This window comes from Pristiophorus japonicus, chromosome 10 (assembly GCF_044704955.1).
Source record: "Pristiophorus japonicus isolate sPriJap1 chromosome 10, sPriJap1.hap1, whole genome shotgun sequence".
NCBI lineage: Eukaryota > Metazoa > Chordata > Chondrichthyes > Pristiophoridae > Pristiophorus > Pristiophorus japonicus.
Genome location: NC_091986.1, coordinates 52,484,964 through 52,510,912, shown reverse-complemented (window position 1 = coordinate 52,510,912; position 25,949 = coordinate 52,484,964). Strand labels below are relative to the sequence as shown.

General features: G+C 44.5%; 1 protein-coding gene across 1 annotated transcript in view; it reads left to right on the top strand.

The window, feature by feature from the left end:
* The window catches only part of tubgcp3 (tubulin gamma complex component 3), a 77,264-nt gene that overhangs the window by 26,643 nt on the left and 24,672 nt on the right, over window positions 1–25,949 (top strand). The window contains 5 exon segments of the mRNA XM_070891811.1: window positions 15,436–15,568; window positions 17,177–17,343; window positions 20,550–20,660; window positions 21,916–22,024; window positions 22,625–22,814. Coding sequence (XP_070747912.1) covers window positions 15,436–15,568; window positions 17,177–17,343; window positions 20,550–20,660; window positions 21,916–22,024; window positions 22,625–22,814 — 710 coding nt within the window.

Genomic DNA, 25,949 nt, shown 5'->3' with positions numbered 1-25,949 from the left:
TATTTAGTAAAAGACTGCAATAAGGGCGACTATAGGTGTGTGTGACCAGACTGGTCACCTTCGAGGCAGCTGGGACTGTGAACCCCCACAGATTGTTACCTGGCCTGACTTTCAATGGCATTCTGTGTAATGACTGATTGGGTACTCATTTATTTATTTATCTCCCAATTGATACTACTGTTTTCCCGACATTGCTGACTCCGCTGGGCGGCGATCTGGTTCTCGCAAGCACTCCTCTGGAACCTTGCTGAAATAGCTAGGCTTTGTGCATCAGGATGGACAGTGAGTGTTGGGAAGCTGTTTAGCCTCAAAGGGAGACCTGTCCTTGTGCACAGACTCTCCAGCAGCAGTCACTGATTAACTGGGGATGGGAAACCGTGGCTATCATCTTCTCCCCTCGCTCGAGCAGGGCACATTCATACTAACTCAGCAGAAATTGAACCTGGAAGCTTGCTAGCCTGTGGCTCAGGTTTGAATTATGTGAACTTCCCAAAGGGGGCATCACAACTGCCAGTGAGTGGTGGGGGCTGGTAGTTCCCACAAACACACACTGCGACAGTGCACAGCCATGTTGGCAGAAAAGCCGGGCTCCTGTTTCAGATGTAAACCCCAGCTTAGCAGTGGTAAATTCCAAGTTCAATGTTGCTTCCACTTAATTTACTTTTCCTTAAAAAAACATGTTCAGAAGAGCATGCAAACATGCCCTTTTCAATGACCACCTCTGGTAACTTATTCCAAGATTGAGGGGTAATCTAATCGAGGTGTCTGAAATGACAACGGGATTTGATGGGATATATATATATAAATAAATTATTTCCTCTGGGGCATCCAGAACAAAAGGGCAGAATCTAAAAGTTAGTGAGGTCGTGAGGGTGAAATCAGGAACACTGAGCTTGATAGATTTTGTTGCGTACCCAACGACATATATCAATGTATATAATCTCTTAAAGATCTTGAATAGTATTTCCACCAAGCATTCTCTCCAGAGTAAACAATCCTAGAATCTTCACCCTCTCCTCACAGCTAGATTCTTTAAGCTCAGTATCAGTTTGTTGCCCTTTTCTGCCTGCCTGCAGTGCCAGGATATCCTTGCTGGATTACAATGCCCAGAATTGTACTCCGTGTTCCAGGTGTGGGGATACCAGGGCCCAGAAGTGTACCCAGTGGTCATGCTCCAGGTATGTGGGTACCAGGGCCCAGAATTGTACCCAGTGCTCTAGGTATGGGGTACCAGGGTCAGTACAGACTCATTACCTGGAATCTGTGTTCTATCCCCCTGATGATACATTCCAGGATGGTGTTGGTTTTCCTTACTGCTGCTACACACTGCGCTGTTAGTGATTGTGAGCTTCCATTAATCGCCCAGATCCCCCCTCCAGAGCTATGTCCTGCAGCCCAAAAATGGTTAGTTTATAGTCCCACCATTTATTTCCCTCCCTAGTGTCATTACTGTGCATTTTTCCCACATTAAGTGCCATTTACTAGTCATCAGGTACTTTCCCAACCGATCCAGATTTTTCATCCTTCTTGACCTGTCTGCAGCCTTCATCATCATAGACAGTCCCTCGGAATCGAGGAAGACTTGCTTCCACTCTTGGAATGAGTCCTTAGGTTGCTGAACAGTCCAATACGAGAGCCACAGGTGGGACAGACAGTCGTTGAGGGTAAGGGAGGGTGGGACAGGTTTGCCGCACATTCTTTCCGCTGCCTGCGCTTGTTTTCTGAATGCACTCGCCGATGAGACTTGAGGCGCTCAGCGCCATCCCGGATGCATTTCCTCCACTTGGGGCGGGCTTTGGCCAGGGACTCCCAGGTGTCGGTGGGGATGTTGCACTTTACCAGGGAGGCTTTGAGGGTGTCCTTGTAACATTTCCGCTGCCCACCTTTGGCTTATTTGCCGTGAAGGAGTTCCAAGTAGAGTGCTTGCTTTGGGTGTTTAGCGTCTGGCAAGCGGACAATGCGGCCTGCCCAGCAGAGCTGATCAAGTGTGGCTCAGAGACATGGACCATGTACAGTAGACACCGCGAGTCGCTGGAGAAATACTGCCAACGATGCCTCCAAGATCCTGTCTGCAGTCTTATGACATGGTTGACCACTCCATCCTTCCCCCAAAGCCTCTCCACTGGCGTCCAGCTGGGTGGAACAGCACTTTCCTGGGTCCATTCTTCTCTATTTAATCGTAGCCAGGGAATCAACTGCAATAGCTTCTCTTTCTGCTCTTGCATCGTTACCTCTGTTGTCTCCCAGGATCGATCCTTGGCCCCTTCCTATTTCTCATCTACATGTTGTCCCTTGGCGATATCATCCAAAAACAGTCAGTTTCCACATGTACGCTGATGACACCCAGCTCTATCTCACCACCACTTCTCTCAATCCCTCCAAGGTCTCTAAATTGTCAGACTGCTTGTCCGACATCCAGTTCTGGATGAGCAAAACTTTTCTCCACTTGAATATTGAGATGACCTAAGCCATTGTTTTTGCTTCCAATATTTTGTATCGGTCTTTATGGTAGAGGACACTAAAAATATCCCCACAGTGGATAGTCAAGAGGCTATGGGGGGGGGGGGGGGGAAGGAACTGTTCACAATTGCAAGCACTAAAGGGGTGGTACTCAGTAAGAGAATGGGACTAAAGGTAGATAAATCCCCTGGACCCGATGGCTTGCATCCTAGGGTCTTAAGAGAAGTAGCGGCAGGGATTGTGCATGCATTAGTTGTAATTTAACAAAATTCCCTGGATTCTTAGGAGGTCCCAGCAGATTGGAAAACTGCAAATGTAACGCCCCTATTTTTAAAAACAAAAAATAGGGACAAGTCCGATTGTGGCAATTACAGGGGAATCTCCCTGCTATCAGCCACTGGGAAAGTTGTCGCTAGAGTTCTCCTCAACCATCCTCTCCCTATGGCCGAGGAGTTCCTCCCGGAGTCAGTGCGGATTTCGTGCCTTATGGGGCACAACTGATGTGATCGTTGCAGCGCGACAGCGGCAGAAAAAATGCAGGGAGCAGCGCCAGCCCTTATACATAGTCTTTTTCAACCTTACAAAGGCCTTTGACACCGTCAACAGTGAGGGTCTATGGAGCGTCCTCCTCCATTTCAGATGCCCCCAAAAGTTTGTCAACATCCTTCGCCTGCTCCACGACGACATGTAGGCTGTGATCCTTACCAACGGATCCATTACGGACCGAATCCATGTCCAGACCGGGGTCAAACAGGGCTGCGTCATCGCTCCAACCCGCTTCTCAATCTTCCTCGCTGCCATGCTTCACCTCACAGTCAACAAGCTCCCCGCTGGAGTGGAACTAAACTACAGAACCAGTGGGAAGCTGTTTAACCTATGCCGGCTCCAGGCCAGGTCCAAGATCACCTCAACCTCTGACGTTGAGCTACAGTACGCGGACGACGCCTGAGTCTGTGCACATTCTGAGGCTGAATTCCAGGATATAGTCGACGTATTTACTGAAAGCATGGGCCTTGCGCTAAACATCCGTGAGACAAAGGTCCTCCACCAGCCTATCCTCACCGCACAGCACTGCCCCTCCCCCGCCCCCCCCCCCCCCCCCCCCCCCTCAGTCATCAAGATCCACGGCGCGGCCCTCGACAACGTGGACCACATCCCATACTTCTGGAGCCTCTTGTCAACAAAAGCAGACATTGATGTGGAGATTTAACACCGCTTCCAGTTTGCCAGTGCAGCCTTCAGCCGCCTGAGGAAAACATTGTTCGAAGACCAGGCCCTCAAATCTACCACCAAGCTCTTGGTCGACAGGGCTGTCGTAATACCTGCCCTCCTGTATGGCTGAGGCATCGATGATATACAGAAGACACCTCAAGTCGCTGGAGATATATCACCAACGATGTCTCCGCAAGATCCTATAAATCCCCTGGGGAGGACAGGCGCACCAACATCAGTGTTCTTGTCCAGGCTAGCATTGAAGCACTGATCACACTCAATCAGCTTCGCTGGGCAGGCCACATAGTTCGCATGCCAGACACTAGACTCCCAAAGCAAGTGCTCTATGTGGAGCACCTTCACGGCAAACGAGCCAAAGGTGGGCAACGGAAATGTTACAAGGACACCCTCAAAGCCTCCCTGAAAGTGACATCACCATTGACACCTGGGAGTCCCTGTCCAAAGACCGCCTTAAGTGGAGAGAGTGCATCTGGGAGGGTGTTGAGTACTTTGAGTCTCAACGCAGAGAGCGTGCAGAAATCAAGCGCAGGCAGCGGAAAGAGCGTGCGGCAAACCAGTCCCACCCACCCCTTCCCGCAACGACAATCTGTCCATCTGTGAGCGAGTCTTGGCTTTCGTATTGGACTGTTCAGCCACCAAAGAACTTGCTTCCGGAGTGGAAGCAAGTCTTCCTCGATTTCAAGGGACTGCCAATGATGATGATGCATTGGTTGTAATTTACCAAAATTCCCTGGATTCTCGGGAGGTCCCAACAGATTGGGAAACTGCGAATGTAATGACATTATTTATATTAAAAAAAAAAAGGCCGACAAAAAGCAGGAAACTATAGACCAGTTAGCCTAACATCTGTGGTTTGGAAACTGTTGGTGTCCATTATTAAAGAAGCAGTAGCAGGACATTTGGAAAAACATAATTCAGTCAGGCAAAGTCAGCATGGATTTATGAAGGGGAAGTCATGTTTGACAAATTTGCTGGAATTCTTTGAGGAGGTAACGAGCAGGGTGGATAAAGGGGAACCAGTGGATATGGTGTATTTGGACTTCCAGAGGCATTTGACAAGGTGCCACATAAAAGGTTACTGCACAAGATAGAAGTTCACGGGGTTGTGGGTAATATATTTAGTATGGGTAGAGGATTGGCGAACAGAGTTGGGATAAATGGTTCATTCTCGGCATGGCAATCAGTAATCAGTGGGGTGCCTCAGGGATCAGTGCTGGGACCCCAACTATTTACAATCTATATTACACTCAATTCCTTCATCCAAGTCGTAACGTAGCCAAGTTTGCTGATTATACAAAGATGGGCGGAAAAGCAATGTGTGAGGAGGAGACACAAAACCTGGAAAAGGACATAGACAGGCTAAGTGAGTGGGAAAAAATTTGGCAGATTGAGGATGTTGGAAAGTGTGAGGTTATGCACTTTGGCAGAAAAAAATTGCAGAGCAGGTTATTATTTAAATGGAGAAAAATTGCAAAGTGCTGCAGTACAGTGGGACCTGGGGGTACATGTGCATGAAACACAAAAGGTTAGTATGCAGGTACAGCAAGTGATCAGGAAGGCCAATGGAATCTTGGCCTTTATTGCAAAGGGGATGGAGTGTAAAAGCAGGTAAGTCTTGCTACAGCTATACATGGTATTGGTGAGGCCACACCTGGAATACTGTGTGCAGTTTTGGTTTCCTTATTTAAGAAAGGATATACTTGCTTTGGAGGCAGTTCAGAGAAGGTTGAGTAGGTTGGGCCTCTACTCATTTGGAATTCAGAAGAATGCGAGGTGATCTTATCGAAACGTCTAAGATTGACAAGGTGGATGCAGAGAGGATGTTTCCACTGATTGGGCAGACTAGAATTAGGGGGTAGAATCTTTGAATAAGGGGCCGCCCATTTAAAACTGAGATGAGGAGGAATTTCTTCTGAGGGTTGTAAATATGTGGAATTTGCTGCCTGAGCTGTGGAAGCTGGGTCATTGAATAAATTTTAGGCAGAGGTAAGGGGTTATGTGGAGCAGGCAGAGTAGTGGGCCGGAGTCCATGATCGGATCAGCCATGATCGTATTAAATGGCGGAGCAGGCTCAAGGGGCTGAATGGCCTACTCCTGCTCCTATTTCTTATGTTCTTGTGGTTCCCGCCACTGATTCCATCTCCCCCCTGAACATTTGTCTGAGGCAGAATCACACTGTTTGTAATTTTGGTGTCATATTTGACCTGAAATGACTTCCAACCCCATATCCACAGCATAACTAAGACCACTATTTCTACCTCCGTAACATTGCCTGTCTCTGCCCTTGCCTCACCTCATCTGCTGCCTTTTGTTACGTCTAAACTTGACTATTCCAGTCACATTCTACCCCATTCTAAACTTGAGGTGATACAAAACTCAACTGCCCATGTCCTAACTCGCACCAAGTCCCGCTCATCCATCATCCCTGTGTTCGCTGGCTTCCGGTTAAGCAACGCCTCGATTAAAAAAAATTTGCATCCTTGTTTTCAAATATTTTCCTGGCTTTGCCCTTCCCTACCTCCTGTAATCTCTTCCAACCCCCCCACCCTCCCCTGAGATATCTGCAATCGTGTAATTCTACCCTCTTGAGCATTCCTGATTATAATCACTCCACCATTGTTTTCAGCCTTCAGCTGCCTCGGCCCTACACTCTGGAATTCCCTGCCTGAACCTCTTTGCCTCTATCTCTCCTCCTTAAAACTTACCTCTTTGACCAAGGTTGTGGTCATCTGCTCTAATTTCTTCTTATATGGCCCAGTGTCAAATACTCCTGTGAAGCGCCTTGGGATGTTTTACTAAGTTAAATGTACTTGGTCTACCTATTCATTGCTGTTGAACCTCTTCCTGCAAATGGTCTTTTGCTGCCTGCAGAGCTCAGTATTTAGAAGATAAGGATTTCATTTTGTACAGTGGAAAAGAGGGAATAATGTCTCCACATAACAGGACAGTTCTTGTAAAAATGAAGCATGAATTATTTATAAGTAGAATGATAATGGATTGAAGATGCAGTAAGTCTCAGATGCATTTTCAAGCTTCAGGGTCATGATCGTTGCTTATAAGGCGGCAATGCAGCTGACAACTGGATGTTGAAAGGACCACATTATGATGCCATTAACGTTGTTTCTATGTTATCCAAATGGAAAGGTTTATTAACACCTGGTTGAAGCTATAGATAGAAGTATTCCACACTTGGTATATATTAAGGCCTTGAATTTTGTAATGTAATTTTTCAATGCCCCAAGTCCCTTGCTGCAAGGCTTAAAGTTTAAAGTGGTGAATAAATAGCTCTCGGCTTGCTTGAGATAGTGTGCTTTTACATTGTTGAATTTTCTACCCTTGGAGGCCTGCCTTATCAAATCTTTCAACAACAACTTGCATTTATATAGCACCTGTAACATAGTAAAATGTCCCAAGGTGCCTAATCATAGTATAATACAGGTTGAACTTCCCTTATCCGGAACCACCCCTCGGCCACCATGTAGTGCATGTGCAGAACTCCGACATGAACAAATTGAAGTCCTTCCTCGCTGCCGATTCCAGCAATCCAACCCTCACCCCCATGATCTCTCTGCCGCACTCACAGCCCCAAGCCAGCCCAATATCCCCATGCTCAATACCTGTACCATCCAATTTAATGTGACCACCCCTCGTCTGGAAAAATCCCTGATCCAGAACAGGCCCAATCCCAAGGTTTCTGGATAAGGGAGGTTCAACCTGTAATTAGGTTTGGGTGCATCCACATTTGAGAAATCCAAAATATCGATCTGGAGGTATAAAAGCTGGTAGAATTTAATATTCAAACTGAATCTTGTCCACCTGACTACTCTTAACATTTGATTTTTTTTTAAAGTTGAGAACTAAAGGTGAATGGTTAAGGATCGCATTGCCGAAAACCATCAGCATTGGGAAAATCAGAGTAGTAACTATAACCATTGGGCTTTAAAAAGGTGACCAGGGAGAGAATGCAAAACTTCGGAAATTGAAATCCTGGAAAAGAATGTGAAGAGTCTCTCTTTTAACAGTGAGGGAAGAGAACATACCTGACCGACAACAGGCTTTTTTTGTATCCTGCCTAGGAATGTGTGCGAGGTGGTAGAAGAGACTCTTCAGATCTGGGAGGAATGATCAAATCTTGTAAGCTTGGACTTCATAGAATATCTTTTGAGAGGAAGTATAGGATTTGACACAAAGTAAGACAATCAAGCTACTTGGAGTAAGAACAGAAAATGCTGGAAATACTCAGCGGGACAGGCAGCACCTGGAGAGAGAAACAGTTAATGTTTCAGGTCGATGACCCTTCGTCTTAACTGGAATAAGTTAGCGATGTAACAAGTTTTTAAGCAAGTGTAGGGGAAGAGGGAAGGGAGGAAAGAACAACAGGGAAGGACTGTGATTGGGTGGAAGGCAGAAGAGATTGAGACAAAAGGAATGACGGTGCAAGGCAAAAGGAGATGGTAATGGGACAAGTTAAGAAACAAAAATGAGTCTAGATGGGATGTAAATGGAGATGGCAGAATCATCATGCCATGTGAAAGAGAGAAAAAATAGCAGAGGTTGTGGTTTGAAATTGTTGATCTCTGTTGAGTCCAGAAGGCTGTGAAGTGCCTAAACAAAAGATGGGGTGCTGTCCCTTGAGCGTCATTGGAACAGTGCAAGAGACCGAGGACGGGGAGATCAGGGTGGGAGTGGAGCGGAGAATTAAAGTGACAGGCAACCGGAAGCTCAGAGTCTGCAAAGCAGTCACCCAATCTGCGTTTGGTGGTCTCAATGTTGAGACCACATTGTGAGCAACAAATACAGTATACTAAATTGAAATAAGTACAAGTAAATCACTGTTTCACCTGGAAGGGGTGTTTAGGGCACTGGGCAGTGGGAAGGGAGCAGGTAAAAGGTCAGGTGTTGCATCTCCTACGCTTGCACGGGAAGGTGTCGTGGGAGGGGGCCCTGGGGATGATGGAGTGGACCAGGGTGTTGCAGTGGGAGAGGGCCCATCGGAATGCTGGGAGGGGAGGGGAAGGTGTGTCAGGTGTGGGATGATCCATTGAAAGCAGAGGCTGATGGAGTGAAAGGTGAGGACAAGGGGGACCCTGTCGTGGTTTTGGGAGGGAGGGGAAGGGGTGAGAGAGGGCATTCCATTGGTCTTTTTGATTTATTTTCTGTCATTATTTTAATGATTTATGTACCTGGACTCCTAATTCTCTTTGGACATCCACTGCTTCTAACCTTTCACCATTTTAGAAAGTACTCTGAACTATACTTTTTAGGTCCAAAGTGACCTAAACACTTGCCTAGATTGAAATTTATTTGCCACAGTTTTGCCCATTTACCTAATCTATTAGTATCTCTTTGTAATTTTATGCTTCCATCTGCACTGCTTATAATGCTGCCTATCTTTGTCTCATCGGCAAACTTGGATACGTGGCTCTCTTCCCCAGTCATCTCATCATCATAGGCGGTCCCTCGAATGAGGATGACTTGTTTCCACATGAGTTCACCGATGTTTCAATGAAGGACCCAATGTTCCAGTCCTGAACTCCAGTTGAGGGGGTGGAAGATGCCTGTGCATGGATTTTTTTAACGTGTGGTGACTGGTGCAAATCAGACAAAGCTAGGCCTTTATCAGTGGCAAGGGTTAACCAGGATGACTGGAGACCTGCTCTGCTGCACGGCCCTAGTGCGCACACATATTGCAGTGTGGGCAGGCCCGTGTTGCCTCTGCGCCCTCGGCTCTTCTGGGCCCCATACCCTCATTCATCGCACCTCCGTCACGATCTCTCGTCACACCTCCGTTTTACCAGGGCTCGCCGATGCTCCTGCCCACACTCCAAACGGCGACCTAGGTCTTGATGATGTCACCCAGTCGCCCACCTCGAAGCCATTGCACATTTGTGTCGGCTCGCGCTGGAAACTGCAGTGGCATGATCCAGTTCTTTTTATAGCCCCGACCTGCGGAGATGTTCTCTCGCAGGTTGGGGTGGCCCACGATGTCCCAGGGTCCGGCGCTCCAGCTCTCTTTTTATAGCCCTGACCTGCGGAGATGTTCACGCAGTGAATAGTTGACGCCAATAGACATATTCTGCCAAATAGAGTACCTGTCCATTATCCCCACTGTGTCCTGCTGCTTAGCCAATTCCTTACCAGGTCAATAATTTGCCTTCAATTCCATGGCCTTCAACTTTAATCAATAGTCTCTTAAGAGGACTTTATCAAATTCCTTCTGGAAGTCCATAGACATTCCCCCATCCAATACTTGCCTCTTCAAAAAAAATTCAGGCATTGTATAATACTTTGGTTAAGGCACAGCTGGAGTACTGCGTGCAGTTCTGGTCGCCGTATTATAGGAAGGACGTGATTGCACTCGAGGGTGCAGAGGAGATTTACCAGGATGCTGCCTGGAATGGAGAATCTTAGTTATGAGGACAGATTGGATAGGCTGGGTTTGTTCTCATTGGAACAGAGGAGATTGAGGTGTACAAAATACTGAGGGGCCTTGACATAGTATAGTAAGGGTCTATTTCCATTGGTGGAGGGGTTTATTATGAGGGGGCATAGTTTTAAGGTGGTTGGTAGAAGGTTAGAAGGGGCTTCTTTACGCAGAGGGTTGTGGCGGTCTGGAACTCGCTGTCTGGAAGAGTGGTGGATGCAGAAACCCTCACCACTTTTAAGAGATGTTTGGATGCGCACTTAAAGTGCTGTAACTGCAGGGTTATGGACCTAGAACTGGTAATTGGGATTAGACTGGATGACCTTTTGTTGGACGGCGCAGATATAATAAGTATTGCAGGGAATAGAATACGGCCAGGGTGATCTCCTGGACTAGTTTCGATCGCCTGGATGGGTCGGAGAGAAACATAGAAACATAGAAAATAGGTGCAGGTGTAGGCCATTCGGCCCTTCGAGCCTGCACCACCATTCAATAAGATCATGGCTGATCATTCCCTCTGCATCCCAGAGTACTTCAGGAGGTGGCCTTGGAAATAACGGATGCATTGACAGTCATTTTCCAACATTCCATAGACTCTGGATCAGTTCCTATGGAGTGGAGGGTAGCCAATGTAACCCCACTTTTTTAAAAAAAAGGAGGGAGGGAGAGAGAAAACACGGAATTATAGACCGGTCAGCCTGACATTGATAGTGGATAAAATGATGGAATCAATTATTAAGGATGTCATAGCAGTGCATTTGGAAAGAGGTGACATGATAGGTCCAAGTCAGCATGGATTTGTGAAAGGGAAATCATGCTTGACAAATCTTCTGGAATTTTTTGAGGATGTTTCCAGTAGAGTAGACAAGGGAGAACCAGTTGATGTGGTGTATTTGAACTTTCAGAAGGCTTTCGACAAGGTCCCACACAAGAGATTAATGTGCAAAGTTAAAGCACATGGGATTGTGGATAGTGTGCTGACGTGGATTGAGAACTGGTTGGCAGACAGGAAACAAAGAGTAGGAGTAAATGGGTACTTTTCAGAATGGCAGGCAGTGACTAGTGGGTTACGCAAGGTTCTGTGCTGGGGCCCCAGCTGTTTAAATTGTACATTAATGATTTAGACGAGGGGATTAAATATAGTATCTCCAAATTTGCGGATGACACTAAGTTGGGTGGGAGTGTGGGCTGCGATGAGGATGCTATGAGGCTGCAGAGTGACTTGGATAGGTTAAGTGAGTGGGCAAATGCATGGCAGATGAAGTATAATGTGGATAAATGTGAGGTTATCCACTTTGGTGGTTAAAAACAGAGAGACAGACTATTATCTGAATGGGAAAACGGGAGGTGCAACGAGACCTGGTTGTCATGGTGCATCAGTCATTGAAGGTTGGCATGCAGGTACAGCAGGCAGTTAAGAAGCAAATGGCATGTTGGCCTTCATAGTGAGGAGATTTGAGTACAGGGGCAGGGAGGTGTTACTACAGTTGTACAGGGCCTTGGTGAGGCCACACCACGAGTATTGTGTACAGTTTTGGTCTCCTAACTTGAGGAAGGACATTCTTGCTATTGAGGGAGTTCACCGAAGATTTACCAGACTGATTCCTGGGATGGCGGGACTGACATATCAAGAAAGACTGGATCAACTGGGCTTGTATTCACTGGAGTTCAGAAGAATGAGAGGGGATCTCATAAAAACATTTAAAATTCTAACAGGTTTAGACAGGTTAGATGCAGGAAGAATGTTCCCAATGTTGGGGAAGTCCAGAAACTGGAGTCACAGTCGAAGGATAAGGGGTAAGCCATTTAGGACCGAGATGAAGAGAAACTTCTTCACCCAGAGAGTGGTGAACCTGTGGAATTCTCTACCACAGAAAGTTGTTGAGACAATTCACTAAATATATTCAAAAAGGAGTTAGATGTAGTCCTTGCTACGAGGTAGATCAAGGGGTATGGCGAGAAAGCAGGAATGGGGTACTGAAGTTGCATGTTGAGCCATGAACTCATTGAATGGCGGTGCAGGCTCGAAGGGCCGAATGTCCTACTCCTGCACCTATTTTCTATTTTTCTATGTTTACCCCTTTCCTGCTTTCTCTCCATACCCCTTGATCCCCTTAGCCGTAAGGGCCATATCTAACTCCCTCTTGAATATATCCAATGAACTGGTATCAACAACTCTGCAGCAGGAAATTCCACAGGTTAACAACTCTGAGTGAAGAAGTTTCTCCTCATCTCAGTCCTAAATGGCCTACCCCTTATCCTAAGACTGTCCTCCTGGTTCTGAACTTTACCAACATCGGGAACAATCTACCCGCATCAAACCTGTCCCGTCCATCAGAATCTTACATGTTTCTATGAGATCCCCTTTCATCCTTCTTGACTCCAATGTATAAAGGCACAGTTGATCCAGTCTCTCCTCATATGTCAGTCCAGCCATCCCGGGAATCACTCTGGTGAACCTTCGCTGCACTCCCTCAATAGCAAGAATGTCCTTCCTCAGATTAGGAGACCAAAGCTGAACAATATATTCCGGGTGTGACCTCATCAAGGCCCTGTACAACTGCAGTAATACCTCCCTACTCCTATACTCAAATCCCCTAGCTATGAAGGCCAACATACCATTTGCCGCCTTCACTGCCTGCTGTACCTGTATGCCACCTTTCACTGACTGATGAACCATGACACCCAGGTCTCGATGCACCTCCCCTTTTCTTAATCTGCCGCCATTCAAATAATCTGTCTTCGCATTTTTTCCCCCAAAGTGGATAACCTCACATTTATGCCCATTATACTGCATCTGCCATGCATTTGCCCTAACCTGTCCAAGTCACCCTGCAGTCCCACTCTCAGCTCACACCGCCACCCAGTTTAGTGTCATCTGCAAACTTGGGAGATTCCTTCAACTAAATCATTGATGTATATTGTAAAGAGCTGGGGTCCCAGCACTGAGCCCTGCGACACTCCACTAGTCACTGCCTGCCATTCTGAAAAGGACGCGTTTATCCCGACTCTCTGCTTCCTGTCTGCCAACCAGTTCTCTATCCACGTCAGTATATTACCCCCAATACCATGTGCTTTGATTTTGCACACCAATCTCTTGTGTGGGACCTTACCAAAAGCCTTTTGAAAGTTCAAATACACCACATCCACTAGCTCTCCCTTGTCCACTCAACTAGTTACATCCTCAAAAAATTCCAGAAGATTTGTCAAGCATGATTTCCACTTCATAAATCCATGCAGACTTGGACCAATCCTGTCACTGCTTTCCAAATGCGCTGTTATTTCATCCTTAATAATTGATTCCAACATTTTCCCCACTACTGATGTCAGGCTAACCGGTCTATAATTACCCGCTTTCTCTCTCCCTCCCTTTTTTGAAAAAGTGGTGTTACATTAGCTACCCTCCAGTCCATAGGGACTGATCCAGAGTTCATAGACTGTTGGAAAATGATCACCAATGCATCCACTATTTCTGGGGCCACTTCCTTAAGTACTCTGGGATGCAGACTATCAGGCTCCAGGGATTTATCGGCCTTCAATCCCATCAATTTCCACAACACAATTTCCCGCCTAATGATATCCTTCAGTTCCTCCTTCTCACTCGACCCTCGGTCCCCTAGTACTTCCAGAAGGTTATTTGTGTCTTCCTTCGTGAAGACAGAATCAAAGTATTTGTTCAATTGCTCTGCCATTTCTTTGTTCCCCATTATAAATTCACCTGAATCCGACTGCAAGGGACCCACGTTGGTCTTCACTAATCTTTTTCTCTTCACATATCTATAGAAGCTTTTGCAGTCAGTTTTTATGTTCCCAGCAAGCTTCCCCTCATACTCCTATTTTTTCCCCCCTCCTAATGAAACCCTTTGTCCTCCTCTGTTGAATTCTACATTTCTCCCAGTCCTCATGTTTGCTGCTTTTTCTGGCCAATTTATATGCCTCTTCCTTGGATTTAAACTATCCTTAATTTCCCTTGTTAGCCACGGTTGAGCCACCTTCCCCATTTTATTTTTACTCCAGACAGGGATGTATAATTGCTGAAGTTCATCCATGTGATCGTTAAATGTTTGCCATTGCCTATCCACCATCAACCCTTTAAGTATCATTTGCCAGTCTATTCTAGCCAATTCACGCCTCAAACCATCAAAGTTACCTTTCCTTAAGTTCAGGACCCTAGTTTCTGAATTAACTGTCACTCTCCATCTTAATAAAGAATTCTACCATATTATGGTCACTCTTCCCCAAGGGGCCTCTCACAACAAGATTACTAATTAGTCCTTTCTCATTACACATCACCCAGTCTAGGATGGCCAGCTCCCGAGTTGGTTCCTCGACATAGTGGTCTAGAAAACCATCCCTAATACATTCCAGGAAATCATCCTCCACTGCATTGCTACCAGTTTGGTTCGCCCAATCAATATGTAGATTAAAGTTGCCCATGATAACTGCTGTACCTTTATTGCATGCATCCCTAATTTCTTGTTCGATGCTGTCCCTAACCTCACTACTACTGAGAGGAATTTTCCCAGATTATTTCTCCCTAAATTGACTTGGATTTTTATCTGATTTTTGCCTCTGCCAGGAGATCACATGGCTCCGGTTGGGGTGGAGTGTAGAATGTTTTAGTATAAGGCTGTCGCAGTTGTGTGAGGCAGACTGGTTTGAGCTGGGTGCTCTTTGCCTTTCCGTCATTGTTCATGGGTTTATATGTAACCTTTAGGGCTGCTGATGAAGGGCTGTGCGGCTCTTTGTCGGCCAGCACGGATACGATAGGCCGAAATGGCCTCATTCTGCTTTCTTTCTGATTGTTCTATGACCTACCCTTTGCAAATTCCTGCTGGCCTTCTGATCTTGCTTAAACAAGTTATGACAGCCAACTTTGGTAAGGTACCAAGGAAGGAGCAACTTGTGGTGGGCAAGAAAGACAACAGTTGATGCTCAAGTTGCGTTTAGTAGCGATTTATATATTTATAAAAGCTACAAGCAGAGATAAAGTAGGTTGGTCAGATACATTGGGCATCATATTTACGGTAATAGGTGATTAGCAGGGCTCTGACATCTTGGGTCTGACCAGGAGCAGTGTGAGGTTATGAAACTGATTGCTCATTGGAAATAATTGCTAAATGGTTAGGTTTGTATTCTTGGGATGCATTGGGGAAAAAGTGGTTGGATTTATTAATATTTGCTGACCGCTGAACCCATTCGACACCGTAAACTCTCCTGAGTACGCATTATGTGTTGTGCCCTCCTTGTGATTTCCTGGCATTTGTATACTTGGTGTTAATATTCATTTGCCATTTTCTTTCAAATTAAAACCACAGATACAAGTAGAAGATGACCAAGGTGTAACTGTGGGACTGGAAAGTAGCTTAACGTTGCGTCGCCTGCTGATTTGGACATATGACCCCAAGATTAGACTCAAAACACTTGCAGCACTTGTTGATCATTGCCAAGGTCAGTCAGTAATTGTTTAGGTTATTGCACTGTTTGTGCATTGTGAATTAAAGTAGGATGCTCACGTTTTATGCTTTAAAATAGTCAATTGAAAGTCAAAACCAGCAACAGAAGAGATTTTACAATGTGTTAAAATTGGGTTCAGTTCATTCAGGCATATTTTACAAGTAATTGAATTGGATGTTGACTTGCAGTATATTTACCTTCATTTGCTAATGTTAATGAAAAAGTAGATTTCTCTGTTTCACGAACCTTTTATGAACTGATTACAGAGTAATAGATTTCGGCAAGGCTTTTGAATAAATGACATACCGTTGATTATTCCACAACGTGTGAAGCATTGGAATAGGAGGCAAGCTCCTGAGGTGCATTTAAAATGAGCTAAATTGCAGATTCCAAAAGGTGGCCGTGAATGAAGCTGAATCGAAATGGCAAAGGACTGTGGGGAAGGGGTGTTGCAATTGTTGTTTACAATGTACAGAAATAGTTTGGGGTTGTGGGCAGAAACAAAAACTTAAAAAAAAAAATGGGCTGGGGTGTGTTAAAATAAGAGAAAGCAAACCAAAAACTCAGGGATCTGGATAGGTTGGGGAGGTGGGCTGAGGAGTGGATAATGATGTTTAATACAGTATAATGAGACCGGCGATGGGGATTAAACCGGGGAGAATGCAAACTGTTTCTGGGCTAAAGGACACCGCTCCGGAGAGGAATCTGGGCTATTGGTGAAGAGCTCACCATCACCAACAGCGCAGTGTGTAGCAGCAGTGAGGAAAGCTAACACCATCCTGGGATAGAGCACAGATCCCAGGAGGTGATAATGAGTCTGTACAGGCACTGGTACCCCATAACTGGAGCACTGGGTGCAATTCTGGGCCCTGGTATCCCCACAGCTGGAACACTGTACAATTCTGGGCCCTGGTATCCCCACCGCTGGAGAACTGCGTACAATTCTGGGCACCGTACTACAGCAAGGATATCCTGGCACTGGAGATGCAGAAAAGGGCAACAAACTGATGAGCTTAAGGAATCTGAGCTATGAGGAGAGGCTGAAGATCCTGGGATTGTTTACTCTGGAGAAGAGGAGGATTGGGGGTAGGAGATTATTGATGGATTTAAGAGTGTGGGAATAGATAAATTGAACCTGACTTGTTTGAGATTGGCACAAACACTAGAACCAGGGACCCGTGCTTGGGCTGTGAAGAATGAGGGGGGGACACAGTTTAGATTGCAGTACTTTGTTTAAGAGAGTGGGTTAATGTGTGGAATGGACAGTCCAGGAATGGGGTGGGAGCAGATAGTGTGAGAAAATGTCCATGATAATTGGAATGATGTTTGAGGAAGTGACAGATTGACACGGATTAGTTTTCAGGACCAGTGAGATGGGCTGCAATCTTTTCCAAATTTGTACTTTGGAAAAGATGTAACCATGTATTCTGAATAAGGGATCAGTGCAACCAGATTTATTTATATGTGCAAAAGTTAAATTTTTAATGAAAACCCTTTTATAGTTTGAAGAAGATTAGAATTATATATTTAGTTTTTAACAATAGTTTTGAAAGAGTGCAGCAATTTGAATTTAAGCTGATGTTTCCATTTTGATCTATTCAGGGAGGAAAGGTGGAGAATTGGCATCTGCTGTCCATGCTTATACTAAAACAGGAGACCCATACATGAGATCACTGGTGCAGCATATTCTTAGCCTTGTATCGCACCCCATCCTTAACTTCCTCTACCGCTGGATTTATGATGGCGAGCTGGAGGATACATACCATGAGGTAAACATTTTTTGTTAGTTGTGCATCTCCCATGTGTCCCTCAAGATAAGGGGAGGATGTGGTTTATCTTGGGCAGTCCCCCGGGGTCAAGGATGACATGCTTCCCCACAAACATGAGTTCTAAGGTAACTAATTAGTCCAATGCAGGATCTACAGACTCTGTCACAGATGGTGGTTGAAGGAATGGGTGGGTGGGGTGCTTACACCGGTCACCCAAACAGCAATTGCACCAGATGGATGTGTCTCCTTCCCTCTTCCCATCTCAACAATCTTTCCCTCAGTAGTTATTCATTCTCCACTCTGCACAACAGGATATTCTTGCGCTCTTGCTGCTTGTCATGGGAAAGCAGTGAAAGGTCAGGTCATGTCCTGAGGATAGAGGAACAAACTGTTGCAGGTGGTGGGAATAGGAGGTTTAGGCACATCGATGCGCACATTTTATGCAATGACCATCTGTTTTTGGTGGTGGGGGGAGTGTGCGGTGAGTTTGATTGGACTCCAGGATGGAAGCAAATAACTGAGTAAAATGCGGACAACTTCAATATTAAATAATGAGTGGGAGGAAAATCAATCGACTCAACTATCAGCGACACAAATTAGTCATAAGATGCACAATTTTATTACCAGAATCTCAGTAAATTCTATTACTGTGTATTGATTAAAGGAGAATGTTTTCGGAGATTAGCCGACTAAAGAATATTCTCAGTAATTAGAAACTGACACTTAGCATACCTTATCCTGTCTTCAGTGGTTTAATTTGACACTTACTGAAATTTGAACAAAAATCGTAGCATTGTTGCTGTACATTTCCACAAATTACTGGGCCTGAAATCCCGGTTCTGTGCTTCCCGTGGGCTCTCGCCTGAAAATAAAGATCTGCATCTACCTTTTGCTCCTGCGCCCTCCAGCGACTCCAGTCGGAGGCCGCCTCTTCCTGTGCATGGGAGCGCATTCACGTCTTGGAGATGCGGAGGAAGACGCTTGAGTCACATCGCACTGGACAGCCAGTGAAGGTACAGTACTCTCATTCATAATAATGGGAACTCAGTAAGTATGAGTTCTCAGTATTATGAGAACCCAAACAATTTAAAAAAAACACAAGTTAATGAAATGTGTTTTTTTTTTTTTAATCACTTTTTAAACAAAAGTGTAATTAGGGTTTTAAAATAAATTTTCCTTCGTGGACAGGGTTTTTAACTTTTTAAAAAATTTTTTTTTAATGTTTTAAAACTTATGCTGGTAAAAGTAGGTTATGTGCAAGATTTTGAAGAACATTTGCTGGGCAAGAGATGGGCAAATAGCGCAATATCGCCCATTCGAATGTCCTTCTCCCGAAGATGCGGAAGATCTGTCAAGCTAAACTTAGACAGATCGGGAAAGCCGGTTTTTGGTGCATGCACATTGCACGTCGAAAACTGGCTTTTGTGATGCCTTTCCGGGTCCGTATGCATTCCGTACGGACCCAGGTGAGGCTGCAATTTCAGGGCCACGATCTTATTTTAAGCTACGCTTTTTTTAGTTGAAAGAAGAATTCTGACATTGGTAATTATTGCGGATTGATATTTAGGAATTATTATGTTGCAATTGCAAACTGCATTTACAGTTATTTGTGCTAACATAAATCGGGGCTTCTCAATCTGCTGTTTGTAATGTCCCAGAACCCTTATCTATTCATGTACATGCACAGGCTACATTTCGGCAACTGCAACAAAAGACATGTGCTGTGCCATAGACTTGCAATGCCTATTTGGGTGATGTACTGACCTAAAGCTCAGACCCGTTAGTTATATCCCAGCTATATGTCAACGCTCTCCGCTCCCTCCATGGAGGGAGCAGTGTGGCGGCATACCACTGCAAGGTCCAGCACGAGCCGGTCCGGGAGGGCGAAGGCTGTGAAGAGGGCAACTGGATTAGATGTCACCATAACCCAGGTTGGTGATGGAGTGTGGGCAGGTACAACAGGAGGTTGGGGCGAAGGAGCTGCGAGAGATTGCAGAGCCATGTGATCGGGGCCCAGAAGAGGCGAGGGCCCAGGGGCAGCACGGTCCAGCCCACATTGTGATATGTGTGCGCACTAGGTCCACGCAGCAGAGCTAGTCTCCAGTCGTTTTGGTTAACTCTTGCCACTGGACGAAGACCTAGCTCTGTCAAGCCAGAATGGTGGCTGGTGTGCAATGGCCACCCTACGTTTTTTTTTAAATCCGCGCACCGGCATCTTCCACCCTTCCATATGCAGTTCTTCGACCTGGAATATTAGGGCCTTCATTGAAATACCTGTGAAATCATTGAACTCATTCCTTTTTGGCATGGAAGCAAGTCATCCTCGATTCGAGGGACCGCCTAAGAAGAAGATATGTGAACGAAGGAAAAAGGGTTGGCAATATCTGAGCGATTATGTAAAATCGCAAGTGAACCCGAGGTAAGTGCAGGTGCCCATTGGCCTGTCTAGAAACCCATGGATTCCTCCTTCCCCATCACATCATCTGAGGAGAGCTGTAATTGTGCTCTTACTGTCCTTGGAAAGTATTTGTTTTCAAGGTTGTGTTTCATCTTTGGCCTTTTGCCACCATGCCATTACATTGTTGTTGTTTTGATTGTGTTCTGTTTCTGTGCTTTGAAATCCATTAAGGTAAAATCGAATGATCTCAAATGATTTTTTTTTAGCCAAATGTTGTTTGAATTAGAACAGTAACATTTACAGTGAACTGTAGTACTTAATGCATAATGTATAGTAATTTTGCAAATCACAGCCTGTAACAATTAACAAAAATAAAGAACAGAATTCTAAAACCATGCCGTCAGAAGTCTGTTGCCTCCGTGGCAGCCATTCTGGTCTTGCTTGACAACTGCTAAGTGGCTTCTATCAACCCTTCCTGTTGATGGGAAGACACGGAGATCTATCTTTGTATTCTAATTTTATGGATAAGATAATGAGATGATGCCTTTGAAATGAGGTTAGCTGAACTGCATTTACTCCTCTCCCCAGGACTTTTTGAATCTTGGTAAATTGCTGACTTTTGTAATTTTCCACAAATTAAAAGGGTATAGAGTGCATGTCGAGAATAATTGTGCAATTAGAGCTTTAGTAAACAGAGATTGTGAAAGTGCTTAAGCATCAGAAGTTAATGGAATGTTGCACTGCTATATATGTAGTTAGAAGTATTATCATTGCTCAGTCTGTCATGCATTCTCACTGTTGTTTGAAGTTTTTTGTAGCTTCCGATCCAACGGTGAAGGCCGACAGACTATGGCATGACAAATATAGCCTGAGAAAGTCGATGATTCCTTCCTTCATCACAATGGATAAGGCCAGAAAGGTGATTACTCAGAGACTGTTATAAAGTTTGATGCTGTAAATTTTATTTCTCCTTGGATATTTACACATTTCTGCCATTTCTGTATCCTGGCAATACAATAACACAAACAGAAAATCCTGATTAGGTGCTTTGAACACTCCCAGCCAGGGACAGTGTTCAGCTCCATCCCAGACTGTCTGTGCACATGAATGTAAAAGTTTCCACAGTATTATTTGAAGCAAGAGCTGGGATTTTCTGGTGTGCTGGCTTATTTCTCCCCTAAGCAGCATGATGAATGTACTGGTCGTTCATCTCAGTTGATAGTGGGATCTTGCTGTGTGCAAATTCCCTACAAAACCAGAATGACTGTACTTCGAAAGTAATTTTTTGGCTGTGCAATGCTTTGGATCATCCAGAAGGTGCTATGTAAATGCAAGCCCTTCCTTTCTTTCTGCCCCTCTCCGTTGCTTCTAAATTATTCTCAATATTTAAATTGAGGTCAGGCTGGTTTAATGTCCCCATTGGGGTTGAACGGTTCCGTGACGACTTTGTAAACCACTGCATGACATTTAACCTGTGTAGTGGTGTGACCCATACCTCCAGAGTTGCTTATTGTACACTATCAACTTAAACCGCCCCTGAATGTAATTCTTCAATTGCATGAAAGTGACGCTGAAGTTTCAGTTTGACTTTGTTGGTCGCACTTTCAGCTCTGAATCAGTTCATGCCTCACTCCAAGTGCAAACAGACTGAGGGAGTCTTGCATTGTGGGAGGTGCCATCTTTTGCATGAGCCATTAAACTTGAACCCAACAAAAGCACCGAGGTGGCTTGGGGTCTGTTGGGAGCCCATTTCATTAAAGAACCCTGCAGACAGGCATTTTAATTGAAATGGACTTAAACTTTGTTTTTAATCTTGTGTATAAACAATGTGTAAGGAGTCTAATGTGTTTATTGGTGGCCAATGGAGATCCATGTGCTCACTGTTGGCAATGAGCATCTGTTTTGCTGAAATATTGATTGCAGGACATTTGTAGAGGATTTCGTGAGAGGATTTTCCGGTTAGTAGGACATTTTTTATTTTGAATGAAGGCCGTGTAGTAAGTGGTTTGTACTGAAAGATGGCAACTGCAGTTGCCATCTCTAGTTATGGGAAACAGTTTAACGTGCTAACTGACAGTGTTTCTATCACTGATTTTGGAATATCTTTGAAAGCAATTGGGGTCTTTGTTTCTTAGAGATATATAAATAAAATGTTGCTTTTTTTTGTGCCTCAGGTGCTTTTGATTGGGAAATCTATCAACTTCTTGCATCAAGTGTGTCAGGACCGAACTCCGTCAGTAAAGATGATGGCTGTGACAAAATCTGCTGTTTCACCAAAAGATGGTACGGATTGTTGAACTTCGCCTGAATCTGGATTGTTTTAAAAGTACTTTGCCGCCTCGAATGCTGCATTACAGTGAATTTGAAAGTGATAACCTAGAAATTCATATCTTTTCTCTTTCATTTACCCTCCTTATACAATTACTTATATTATAAGGGAGGGAGCAGGAGACTGATATTGGATTTATATGAAGAAAAATGCCAGACTCTCTGCTAGAACATTCTATGAATCGATGGCCTATTTTCTGAGCTAGAACATTCTGTCTTGTTAACAGATGCGCAAGCTATTACAAATAATCTAGTCACTGAACAATCCAGAAACGACATGAAGATATCCCTATAACTTGGGTTCAAAATGAGCTCAGGTGGTTAGTGTGTAAAAGTGGATCATCCAGCGACCCTGTGAAGAGTCCTTTATCAGATGACACTTCAACCCAAGCTTTATTTTGGCGTTAAGGTTCCTTGTGGCTGGAACCATTGTAAACTATTATATGCAACTGGCTGATGAATTATTGGGGAACAGTAAATTTATGTTTAGTTATCAGACGCACAAATACGCTGATGTGTTTTAAGTTTATTTTTGTTTTGTTAATTCCATTCTAGCTGCTGAGCTGTTCACTGATTTGGAAGGAGCTTTTCAAGAAAAAATTGATGCAGCTTATCATGAGACCAGTAAATACTTGCTGGATGTTCTGAACCAGAATTACCATTTGCTGGAGCACATTAAGGCTGTGCGGCGTTACTTGCTCTTGGGCCAAGGAGACTTTGTTCGACATCTCATGGACTTACTGAAGTGAGTAGGGGGAAGGGGGCTGTTCAGCTCACGACTCTTGCCTCTCCAACAGGTCATAGTTTGTTGTTGTTCCAGCCTTGTTGTACATGTAAACTGAGTGCTCAGTACTGACCCTTGTGGACTAATTCCCGATGTTTTTTTACCACAACATTGGGGCAGGATCTGAGCAAAATGATGACACTTCTCAGGAAAAGGCTCGGAAATGTCTCCTGACTCCTAAATGTGATTGAACAAAAGACCTGATACTAGCGTGATATTGGTCAGTCCTGATGGACTGAGTTTGGATGATTAATTCCCAGTGGACTGGAGCTGTTCATGGTCTGTAGAATTTGATATTTGTCTGCATTTTGCATCGATAACCGTGAATCCAACTTTAAGAGAATTAAATGAAATAAGGAAGAGGCATATAAATTGGCCAGAAAAAGCAGCAAACCTGAGGACTGGGAGAAATTTAGAATTCAGCAGAGCAGGACAAAGGGTCTAATTAGGAGGGGGGGAAATAGAGTATGAGAGGAAGCTTGCCGGGAACATAAAAACTGACTGCTAAAGCTTCTAATAGATATGTGAAGAGAAAAAGATTAGTGAAGACAAACTTGGGTCCCTTGCAGTCGGATTCAGGTGAATTTATAATGGGGAACAAAGAAATGGCAGACCAATTGAACAAATACTTTGGTTCTGTCTTCACGAAGGAAGACACAAATAACCTTCCGGAAGTACTAGGGGACAGTGGGTCTAGTGAGAAGGAGGAACTGAAGGATATCTTTATTAAGCGGGAAATTGTGTTAGGGAAATTGATGGGATTGAAGGCCGATAAATCCCCGGGGCACGATAGTCTGCAACCCAGAGTACTTAAGGAAGTGACCCTAGAAATAGGGGATGCATTGGTGATCATTTTCCAACAGTCTATCAATTCTTATCAAAATGTTGGAATCAATTACTAAAGATGAAATAAAAGCACATTTGGAAAGCAGTGACAGGATCAGTCCAAGTTAACATGGATTTATGAAAGGGAAATCATGCTTGACAAATCTTCTGGAATTTTTTGAGGATGTAACTAGCAGAGTGGACAAGGGAGAACCAGTGGATGTGGTGTATTTGGACTTTCAAAAGGCTTTTGACAAGGTCCCACACGAGATTGGTTTGCAAAATTAAAGCACATGGTATTGGGGGTAATGTACTGACGTGGATAGAGAACTGGTTGGCAGACAGGAAGCAGAGAGTCGGGATAAACGGGTCCTTTTCAGAATGGCGGGCAGTGACGAGTGGGGTGCCGCAGGGCTCAATGCTGGGACCCCAGCTCTTTACAATATACATTCATGATTTTAGATGAGGGAATTGAGTGTAATATCTCCAAGTTTGCAGATGACACTAAACTGGGTGGTGGTGTGAGCTGTGAGGAGGACGCTAAGAGGCTGCAGGGTGACTCGGATAGGTTGGGTGAGTGGGCAAATGCATGGCAGATGCAGTATAATGTGGATAAATGTGAGGTTATCCACTTTGGGGGCAAAAACACGAAGGCAGAATATTATCTGAATGGTGGCAGATTAGGAAAAGGGGAGGTGCAATGAGACCTGGGTGTCCTGGTACATCAGTCATTGAAAGTTGGCATGCAGGTACAGCTGGCAGTAAAGAAGGTAAATGGTATGTTGGCCTTCATAGCTAGGGGATTTGAGTTTAGGAGCAGGGAGGTCTTACTGCAGTTGTACAGGACCTTGGTGAGGCATCACCTGGAATATTGGTTCAATTTTGGTCTCCTAATCTTGCTATTGAGGGAGTGCAGCGAAGGTTCACCAGACTGATTCCCAGGATGGTTGGACTGACCTATAAGGAGAGACTAGATCGACTGGGCCTTTATTCACTGGAGTTTCGAAGGATGAGGGGGGGATCTCATAGAAACATGTAAAATTCTGATGGGACTGGACAGGTTAGAGGCAGGAAGTATGTTCCCGATGTTGGGTAAGTCCAGAACCAGGGGACACAGTCTAAGGATAAGGGGTAGGCCATTTAGGACAGAGATGAGGAGAAACTTCTTCATTGTTAACCTGTGGAATTCCCTATCGCAGAGAGGTGTTGATGTCAGTTCGTTGGATATATTCAAGAGGGAATTAGATGTGGCCCTTATGGCTAAATGGATCAAGGGGTATGGAGAGAAAGCAGGAAAGGAGTACTGAGGTGAATTATCAGCCATGATCTTATTGAATGGTGGTGCAGGCTCAAGGGACCGAATGGCCTACTCCTGCACCTATTTTCTATGTTTGTGTTAATACAAGAAATTTTTAGGAACGTGAGCACATTTATCAAGTGCATCTATCCCTTTTCCATAAATCAATGCCACAGTTTTACTGCATTCCTCAATCCCTTCCCCTTCAGTCATCCACCCAGTCATCTGATCAACCCATTTATATTGACTTCAAAAGATTTTACAGTAGATGTTCTACGCATGTTACCCTCTGGATGAACGTGTTCTGCCTCGCTTCCTTACTACTTTCCCCCTCATTTTTAACTCTTGTCTGTGGTATTTGAATCTTCAAGCAGAGTGAAACATTTGCTTAATCAGTTTCTTAGTTGTCATCATCATCTTGCAAACTTCAAATCTGGCCACCCCAAAGTCTCCTCATGTCCACAGAAAGTCACACTAACTTATTTAGTCTTTTCCCATCATCTCAATTTCATCGCACTTTGTAACTGATGCAGATTTCCATGGTACACTTGCACTTGATTGGTAGATGGGCGAGATGAAGAGTCCAGCTAAAGAGGGAGAGATCACTGCTGTCCGAATTTAATGGACAGAGGGGAAATAGGAATTCTTTCGGAGTAAGTTTGGATTATTTTAAATACAGTCTGCTCAGATTATAATGGTTTTGGATTGCCCCACATGTGCATTAGATTACGTTAGCATATGTGAGCTGGGTTTCAACATGAACATAAGCAATACTTACACTTCTGCTGGGCAGCAAAGCAAGTTAACACACTGTCCTTTCACTCCAGGGCCTGGGTGATAAATTTACCTCTGATTAATATCAACAACAACTTGTATTTATATAGCGCCTTTTAAAGTAGAAAAGCTCCCAAAGTGCTTCGCAGAAGTGTAATCAACAGTAAATGGACACTGAGCCAAATAAGGCAATATTAGGA